General features: G+C 46.9%; 1 protein-coding gene across 1 annotated transcript; it reads right to left on the bottom strand.

Moving 5' to 3' along the window:
• Positions 1 to 6,637: 6,637 nt before the first annotated feature.
• Positions 6,638 to 9,801, bottom strand: LOC139475273 (serine-rich adhesin for platelets-like). The gene is made up of 2 exons (XM_071258505.1): positions 8,493 to 9,801; positions 6,638 to 7,272 (listed from the first exon to the last, which is right to left on the bottom strand). The coding sequence occupies exons 1-2, from the start codon at positions 9,799 to 9,801 to the stop codon at positions 6,638 to 6,640; spliced, it is 1,944 nt and encodes a 647-aa protein (XP_071114606.1).
• Between the last annotated feature and the right edge of the window lie 1,378 nt (positions 9,802 to 11,179).

Genomic DNA, 11,179 nt, shown 5'->3' on the forward strand with positions numbered 1-11,179 from the left:
ATCTGTCACTGAATACCACCACCACCATCTATAATTGTACACCATCGCCACCACCATCTGTCATTGTACCGCACCGCCATTATATCTTTCACTGTACCCCACCAGCACCATCCATAACTGTACACCACCAACAACCCCCCATCTGTCACTGTACTCCACCACCACCTGTCACTGTACTCCACCACCACCTGTCACTGTACTCCACCCCCATCCGTCACTGTACTCCACCCCCATCCGTCACTGTACTCCACCTCCATCCGTCACTGTATACCACCACCACCATCTATAATTGACACCATCACCACCACCATCTGTCACTGTACCCCACCACATCCATCCATCTGCCACTGTACCCCACCACCACCACCATCTGTCACTGTATACCACCACCATCTGTCATCGTACACCACCAACACCATCTATAACTGTACACCATCGCCACCATCTGCCACTGTACCGCTCCGCCACTATCTTTCACTGTACCCCACCAGCACCATATATAACTGTACACCACAACCACCTCCATCCGTCACTGTATCCCACCACATCCACCCATCTGTCACTGTACGCCACCACCACCCATCTGTCACTGTACCCCACATCCACCTCCATCTGTCAGTGTACCCCACCACCATCTGTCAGTGTACCCCACCATCATCTGTCAGTGTATCCCACCACCATCTGTCAGTGTATATCACCACCATCTGTCAGTGTATATCACCACCATCTGTCAGTGTACCCCACCATCATCTGTCAGTGTACCCCACCATCATCTGTCAGTGTATCCCACCACCAACTGTCAGTGTACCCCACCATCATCTGTCAGTGTATCCCACCATCATCTGTCAGTGTATCCCACCACCATCTGTCAGTGTACCCCACTATCATCTGTCAGTGTATGCCACCACCATCTGTCAGTGTATCCCACCACCATCTGTCAGTGTACCCCACCACCATCTGTCAGTGTATCCCACCATCATCTGTCAGTGTACCCCACTATCATCTGTCAGTGTATCCCACCACCATCTGTCAGTGTATCCCACCACCATCTGTCAGTGTACCCCACCATCATCTGTCAGTGTATCCCACCATCATCTGTCAGTGTATCCCACCACCATCTGTCAGTGTACCCCACCATCATCTGTCAGTGTACCCCACCACCATCTGTCAGTGTACCCCACTATCATCTGTCAGTGTATCCCACCATCATCTGTCAGTGTACCCCACCATCATCTGTCAGTGTATCCCACCACCATCTGTCAGTGTATCCCACCACCATCTGTCAGTGTACCCCACTATCATCTGTCAGTGTATGCCACCACCATCTGTCAGTGTATCCCACCACCATCTGTCAGTGTACCCCACCACCATCTGTCAGTGTATCCCACCACCATCTGTCAGCGTATCCCACCACCATCTGTCAGTGTATCCCACCACCATCTGTCAGTGTACCCCACCATCATCTGTCAGTGTATCCCACCACCATCTGTCAGTGTATCTCACCACCATCTGTCAGTGTATCCCACCATCATCTGTCAGTGTATCCCACCACCATCTGTCAGTGTACCCCACCATCATCTGTCAGTGTATCCCACCACCATCTGTCAGTGTATCTCACCACCATCTGTCAGTGTATCCCACCATCATCTGTCAGTGTATCCCACCACCATCTGTCAGTGTACCCCACCATCATCTGTCAGTGTATCTCACAACCATCTGTCAGTGTATCCCACCACCATCTGTCAGTGTATCCCACCACCATCTGTCAGTGTATCCCACCACCATCTGTCAGTGTATCCCACCACCATCTGTCAGTGTACCCCACCATCATCTGTCAGTGTATCCCACCATCATCTGTGAGTGTATCCCACCACCATCTGTCAGTGTATCCCACCATCATCTGTCAGTGTATCCCACCACCATCTGTCAGTGTACCCCACCACCATCTGTCAGTGTATCCCACCACCATCTGTCAGTGTACCCCACTATCATCTGTCAGTGTATCCCACCACCATCTGTCAGTGTATCCAACCACCATCTGTCAGTGTACCCCACCACCATCTGTCAGTGTATCCCACCACCATCTGTCAGTGTATCCCACCACCATCTGTCAGTGTACCCCCTCATCATCTGTCAGTGTATCCCACCATCATCTGTCAGTGTATCCCACCACCATCTGTCACTGTACCCCACCACCATCTGTCATGGTACTCCACCACAATCTGTCACTGTATATCACAACCACCATCTATAATTGTACACCATCACCACCACCATCTGTCACTGTACTCCACCACATCCACCCATCTGCCACTGTACTCCACCACCATCTATAACTGTACCCCACCACCATCTGTCACTGTACCCCACCTCCACCACCTGTCACTGTACACCACCACCACTATCTGTCACTGTACCCCACCACCACCATCTATAACTGTACCCCACCACTATCTGTCACTGTACCCCACCTCCTCCCATCTGTCACTGTACCGCACCTCCACCCATCTGTCACTGTACCCCACCACCACCATCTGTCACTGTACCCCACCACCACCATCTGTCACTGTACACCACCACCATCTATAACTGTAATCCACCACCATCTGTCACTGTACACCACCACCGCCATCTGTCACTGTACACCACCACTATCTGTCACTGTACACCACCACTATCTGTCACTGTACCCCACCTCCACTATCTGTCACTCATTGTACCCCACCTCCACCCATCTGTCACTGTACCCCCACCACTATCTGTCACTGTACACACCACCATCTGTCACTGTATACCACCACTATCTGTCACTGTACCCCATCACTATCTGTCACTGTACACCACCACCATCTGTCACTGTACCCCCACCACTATCTGTCACTGTACACACCACCATCTGTCACTGTACACACCACCATCTGTCACTGTACCCCCACCACTATCTGTCACTGTACACACCACCATCTGTCACTGTACACCACCACCACAATCTGTCACTGTACACAACCACCACCATCTGTCACTGTACACCACCACCACCATCTATAACTGTACCCCACCACCATCTGTCACCGTACCCCACCTCCACCACCTGTCACTGTACACCACCACCATCTATAACTGTACCCCACCACCATCTGTCACTGTACACCACCACCATCTATAACTGTAATCCACCACCATCTGTCACTGTACACCACCACCGCCATCTGTCACTGTACACCACCACTATCTGTCACTGTACACCACCACTATCTGTCACTGTACCCCACCTCCACTATCTGTCACTCATTGTACCCCACCTCCACCCATCTGTCACTGTACCCCCACCACTATCTGTCACTGTACACACCACCATCTGTCACTGTATACCACCACTATCTGTCACTGTACCCCATCACTATCTGTCACTGTACACCACCACCATCTGTCACTGTACCCCCACCACTATCTGTCACTGTACACACCACCATCTGTCACTGTACACACCACCATCTGTCACTGTACCCCCACCACTATCTGTCACTGTACACACCACCATCTGTCACTGTACACCACCACCACAATCTGTCACTGTACACAACCACCACCATCTGTCACTGTACACCACCACCACCATCTATAACTGTACCCCACCACCATCTGTCACCGTACCCCACCTCCACCACCTGTCACTGTACACCACCACCATCTATAACTGTACCCCACCACCATCTGTCACTGTACACCACCACCACAATCTGTCACTGTACACAACCACCACCATCTGTCACTGTACACCACCACCACCATCTGTCACTGTACACCACCACCACCATCTGTCACTGTACCCCACCACCACAATCTGTCACTGTACACAACCACCACCATCTGTCACTGTACACCACCACCACCATCTGTCACTGTACACCACCACCACCATCTGTCACTGTACCCCACCGCCACCATCTGTCACTGTATACCACCACCACCATCTGTCACTGTACACCACCACCACTATCTGTCACTGTACCCCACCACCACCATCTGTCAATGTACACCACTACCACCATCTGTCACCGTACCCCACCGCCACCATCCGTCACTGTACACCACCACCACCATCTGTCACTGTACACCACCTCCACCACCTGTCACTGTACCCAACCTCCACCCATATGTCACTGTACACCACCACCACCATCTGTCACTGTACACCACCTCCACCACCAGTCACTGTACCCCACCTCCACCAATCTATCACTGTACCCAACCACCACCATCTGTCACTGTACCCCACCTCCTCCCATCTGTCACTGTACCGCACCTCCACCCATCTGTCACTGTACCCCACCACCATCTATAACTGTAACCCACCACCATCTGTCACTGTACACCACCACCGCCATCTGTCACTGTACACCACCACTATCTGTCACTGTACACCACCACTATCTGTCACTCATTGTACCCCACCTCCACCCATCTGTCACTGTACCCCCACCATTATCTGTCACTGTACACACCACCATATGTCACTGTATACCACCACTATCTGTCACTGTACCCCACCACTATCTGTCACTGTACACCACCACCATCTGTCACTGTACCCCCACCACTATCTGTCACTGTACACACCACCATCTGTCACTGTACACACCACCATCTGTCACTGTACCCCCACCACTATCTGTCACTGTACACACCACCATCTGTCACTGTACACCACCACCACAATCTGTCACTGTACCCCCACCACTATCTGTCACTGTACACACCACCATCTGTCACTGTACACCACCACTATCTGTCACTGTACCCCCACCACTACCTGTCACTTTACACCACCACTATCTGTCACTGTACACACCACCATCTGTCACTGTACACCACCGCCATCTGTCACTGTACCCCCACCACTATCTGTCACTGTACACCACCACTATCTGTCACTGTACACACCACCATCTGTCACTGTACCCCACCTCCACCCATCTGTCACTGTACACCACCACTATCTGTCACTGTACACCACCACTATCTGTCACTGTACACACCGCCATCTGTCACTGTACGCCACCACCATCTGTCACTGTACCCCCACCACTATCTGTCACTGTACACCACCACTATCTGTCACTGTACACACCACCATCTGTCACTGTACACCACCGCCATCTGTCACTGTACCCCCTCCACTATCTGTCACTGTACACCACCACTATAAGTCACTGTACACACCGCCATCTGTCACTGTACACCACCACCACCATCTGCCACTGTACCGCTTCTTCACCCATCTGTCACTGTACCCCTCCATCACCACCATCTGCCACCATCACTTCTTTTTGTCACTGCTTCTCAATACAGTTTCATCTTTTCCCAACCAGCGGCCCACCTTCTCATTATTTTTCTTTTGTTTTTCTTCCATATGTAGTGACTGGCTGGAGTAATTATTTGCTGGAGCTGTTGCTCCCAATATGTATAGCGGCACTCCATCATGCAGAGCAAGGTGATGCTCGGTGTTTGGCGGCGCGTCGGATGCAGTCACTGTAAGACATGAGTTGTCTTGTCATCATCAATACATCACTATGATCGATAGACGGGTAAGTAGAGTACAATTACAGAAATTCACATTAGTCCTGTGCGAAATACGCAACTGCTACTATTATATTGACCGCCAGCCTCCCAAGATGTTAATGACCATGTAGTTATGACGGGTGACAGACTCACGGCGAGTTGTCGAGGAGGACCAGATCCACATCATCATGTCGGCCAGAATGGCTTCGTCTAGACAAGAGGAGGAAGGCAAAACAGAAGGAAAAACATTCTCAACGATATGGAATTAAATTTCGTTATGTCCACTGCGTGTTCAGACAAACGGTCAACACTTGAACATATATGCTACGTGTAGATCTGTTTGTACAAATCTCTGCTGGTGATTAGGAAGAAACTGGAGATGACATGGATTTCAACTTCTTATCATTTTTGAATGCGACGATTCGGAACAGGTGTGCGTACTTTCGTAAAGCATTTTACATTAGGTCACATTTAAATAATAAAGAAGTTGGAATCCATGAGACAATTCTGTCTTCACTGATACGACAGCTTCTAACATGCCACATTTAAGTGATCACAATGCCGGGAATCAATTATTGTTGTTAACGTGGGTGGCGGTGGGAGATGGGTGGGTGGTTTAGTACAGGGAGACTTTGGTGGTGGTTGAGTACAGAGACACTTTGGTGGTGGTTGAGTACAGAGAAACTTTAGTGGTGGTTGAGTACACAGAGACTTTAGTGGTGGTTGAGTACAGAGACACTTTAGTGGTTGTTTAGTACAGAGACACTTTAGTGGTGGTTGAGTACAGAGACACTTTAGTGGTGGTTTAGTACAGAGACACTTTCGTAGTGGTTTAGTACAGAGACACTTTGGTGGTGGTTGAGTACAGAGACACTTTGGTGGTGGTTGAGTACAGAGACACTTTGGTGGTGGTTAAGTACAGAGACACTTTAGTGATGGTTGAGTACAGAGACACTTTAGTGGTTGTTTAGTACAGAGACACTTTGGTGGTGGTTGAGTACAGAGACACTTTGGTGGTGGTTGGGTACAGAGACACTTTAGTGGTGGTTGAGTACAGAGACACTTTCGTAGTGGTTTAGTACACAGACACTTTGGTGGTGGTTGAGTACAGAGACACTTTGGTGGTGGTTGAGTACAGAGACACTTTGGTGGTAGTTGAGTACAGAGACACTTTGGTGGTGGTTAAGTACAGAGACACTTTAGTGATGGTTGAGTACAGAGACACTTTAGTGGTGGTTGAGTACAGAGACACTTTGGTGGTAGTTGAGTACAGAGACACTTTGGTGGTGGTTGAGTACAGAGACACTTTGGTGGTGGTTAAGTACAGAGACACTTTAGTGGTGGTTGAGTACAGAGACACTTTGGTGGTGGTTGAGTACAGAGACACTTTGGTGGTAGTTGAGTACAGAGACACTTTGGTGGTGGTTGAGTACAGAGACACTTTGGTGGTAGTTGAGTACAGAGACACTTTGGTGGTGGTTGAGTACAGAGACACTTTAGTGGTGGTTGAGTACAGAGACACTTTGGTGGTGGTTGAGTACAGAGACACTTTGGCGGTGGTTGGGTACAGAGACACTTTAGTGGTGGTTGAGTACAGAGACACTTTAGTGATGGTTAAATACAGAGACACTTTAGTTGTGGTTGAGTACAGAGACACTTTAGTGGTGGTTGAGTACAGAGACACTTTGGTGGTGGTTGAGTACAGAGACACTTTAGTGGTGGTTGGGTAGCAGTGACAAATTGGTGGTGATGGGGTAGCAGTGACAAATTGGTGGTGATGGGGTAGCAGTGACGAATGGGTGGTGGTGGGGTGATGACAAATGGGTGGATGTGGGGTAGCAGTGATACTTTGGTGGTGGTGGGATAGCAGTGACAAATTGGTGGTGGTTGGATATAATGACGAACGGGTGGTGGTGGGGTAGCAGTGACAGATGGGTGGTGGTTGGGTACAGTGGCAGGCGGGTCTTGGTTGGGTACAGTGAGTGAAAATAAATGGTGGTTGAGTCACTGTGGCCTGTACGTGCAAAACCTGGAGCCAAACCCCTCACCGGGTTTGTTTGTTTGTTGTTGAACGCCGCACTCAGCAATATTCCAGCTATATGATGGCCCCCCGACATTGACTCACACTAAAACTCCATGATATACTATCTCTTCCACTGTTAGTTCCTTCACGCTGGAGAACAGATGCCGTTTAGCAGCTCGTCTCAGCTGTTAATATTCCATTTCTCTGTCGTCGGTTTTTACAAATAAACCAGTAACATATGTTGTGTGTACTGGACACTCAACCGAGTACACAACAGTGTTTGGCCAAACTTGTTACCAACAACATACAACGATCAGGGCGAATCCTATTACCCACATGGGGCGAGGCCGGGGACGAGCGGCCAAGGCAACAAAGGCGCCGCAATTCGACGTTTCGGCGTGCCCGGACCGGTGATCATGGGTTTGAATCCCTGATTATGTTTCAAGGTTTGTCAGCACCGAGGTTTCACCAACGAGGTTAACGTCTAAGACCTGCAGTACACTACCCTTTGATTATAAAACAGCCGATGTTGTTAAGCAGCTCGATTCACCTGTCAACCGAATATCTTTGGTCAGTTGAAACCAAGAAGATAATGACATCTTGTCTGTAATGGACGCACCTTAACATGGCTAACATATCAACTTGTTAATAAGTGTCTTGGTCACAAGAAAAATAACCATTTGCTTATCAACAACACCGACATCAACAGATTGTTTCTAATTTTGTTACATATAAATGAGATTCTTTGCGACAACGGCGTTGCTGGTAGACAGAAGCCGGCCAAATGTGTCAGTTGATTTATAGATTAAGATATATGTAGAGACAAGTGTTGACCTGGTCGATGGACGACCTCACCCACGGTGGGCTGGTGTGAGACGCACCAACCCAGGTCTCATACCATACATACCCGACAAACATAGAGAGGACCTGTAGTTGATGTACATGCTTACAGACGAGTTGATGTACATGCTCACAGACGAGTTGATGTACTTGCTTACATACGAGTTCATGTACATGTTTATAGACGAGTTGATGTACTTGCTTACAGACGAGTTGATGTACATGCTTACAGACGAGTTGATGTACTTGCTTACAGACGAGTTGATGTACATGTTTACAGACGAGTTGATGTACATGCTTACAGACGAGTTGATGTTCATGCTTACAGACGAGTTGATGTACATGCTTACATACGAGTTCATGTACATGTTTACATACGAGTTGATGTACTTGCTCACAGACGAGTTGATGTACTTGCTTACAGACGAGTTGATGTATATGCTCACAGACGAGTTGATGTACTTGCTTACATACGAGTTCATGTACATGTTTATAGACGAGTTGATGTACGTGCTTACAGACGAGTTGATGTACATGCTTACAGACGAGTTGATGTACTTGCTTACATACGAGTTGATGTACATGCTTACAGACGAGTTGATGTTCATGTTTATAGACGAGTTGATGTACTTGCTTACATACGAGTTCATGTACATGTTTACAGACGAGTTGATGTACTTGCTCACAGACGAGTTGATGTACTTGCTTACATACGAGTTCATGTACATGTTTATAGACGAGTTGATGTACTTGCTTACATACGAGTTCATGTACATGTTTACAGACGAGTTCATGTACATGCTCACAGACGAGTTCATGTACTTGCTTACATTCGAGTTGATGTATATGCTTACAGACGAGTTGATGTACATGCTTACATTCGAGTTGATGTATATGCTTACAGACGAGTTGATGTACTTGCTTACAGACGAGTTCATGTACTTGCTTACAGACGAGTTGATGTACTTGCTTACAGACGAGTTCATGTACATGCTTACATACGAGTTGATGTACATGTTTACAGACGAGTTGATGTTCATGCTTTCAAACAAGTTGATGTACATGCTTACATACGAGTTCATGTACATGTTTACATACGAGTTCATGTACATGCTTACAGACGAGTTGATGCTCATGCTCACAGACGAGTTGATGATCATGCTTTCAAACCAGTTGATGTTCATGCTCACAGACGAGTTGATGGTCATGCTTTCAAACGAGTTGATGTTCATGCTCACAGACGAGTTGATGATCATGCTTTCAAACAAGTTGATGTTCATGCTCACAGACGAGTTGATGGTCATGCTTTCAAACAAGTTGATGTTCATGCTCACAGACGAGTTGATGGTCATGCTTTCAAACAAGTTGATGTTCATGCTTACAGACGTGTTGATGTGCATCCCTTGTGATCGAAGTCCTCAGAGTCAAGAAATATATGTGTACTTGTTTCCATCACTAGGGATTCATATTAGTGATAAAAGTCAAAGATATTTTTTGTATTTCAGGCCTCAGGTCCGTCAGCGTAGGAGTTTAGCATGTTTGACATATAGAGCTAGTTTCAATGTGACATCATCATCTTTTGAAGAAAGAAGAGAAATAAAAGCAGGATCAGGATATCTTAGCAGAGTGCGTTCTGGTATAAACATCTTTCTTAAATCACAATAATATCATACAAAAAATAAGTGGATTTCGTGGTCTCTTGCTGAATGACATAATGGCAAATTCCTATCTGTTTTCAGCCGAGGTTCCTGAGTTCACCGACTGTGCCCATTACGACATCGTCTTGACTTCACAAGGTCTTGACTGATCTCGCCCATGTAGGTATGACCAAATGTTGGTTTTATGCCATAACGTTTATTGATACTTCATGGGTAATGCCCCATTTTCGTTTAAGATCCTGAATATAAGTATATAAGTATAGGTATAAGAGTGTTAGTTTAAATTCACGGCATGGGATAAGGATACTGGAGATAACTGCTTCTCAGCATCTGCTGCAGATGCAGCTTCCGCCTGAGACTTACTTGTTATGACAACAGGGCTGGCGAACAACAAAAGACGATGTCGCACTGACCAGTAGAAGGACCCGAAAGGTTTCTCAACTCTAGATATAACGACTGACCCGTGGACACAACGTTTAAAGGATGAAAGCAAAACACACGATCTGAAATGATGAGCGCGCTTTTAGATTTTGTTTCGTGTTTTGTATTTAGACCAAAGCTGTTCCTTCAGTGGTAGTTGAACTAGTATCTGCGATTCTGGAAGAAGCAGTGTCGGATCCAATAAAAATGTATCTGTAATTCTGGAGAATTACGTTAATTACGCTAAAATATATCTGTTCATATTTACCCTAATGGTGGATATCATTGTTCTTTTCGAACATGTAACGCCTTTTTTGAATAACCATTTTCGCAAAGACACACAGTTCTGCAGTTGGCTTTTAGGTCACTCCTATCACGCCATGAAATGTTAAAGGACAATACATCAATATGGAAATTGATTATACACCTATAACCTAATATCCATATTGTACAGCCCTCTGCTTTCTAGATTCGGGATAAATTGACACATCAAAGATTCTTTTATAGCTAACGGCACACCTATTATCTCTGATACATGAAAGTGATAAAGAGTAAATAGAAGTCAAAAGAGAGTTGAAACACATATATCTATCCAATTACGAAGTATGTCCTTCTCTCTGTTCATTTCCTATCGATCCACAAGACAAATATTATATCCAGACACAGTGATGCATAT

This window comes from Haliotis cracherodii, unplaced genomic scaffold (assembly GCF_022045235.1).
Source record: "Haliotis cracherodii isolate W230 unplaced genomic scaffold, xgHalCrac1.p SCAF_3, whole genome shotgun sequence".
Classification (NCBI taxonomy): Eukaryota; Metazoa; Mollusca; class Gastropoda; order Lepetellida; family Haliotidae; genus Haliotis; species Haliotis cracherodii.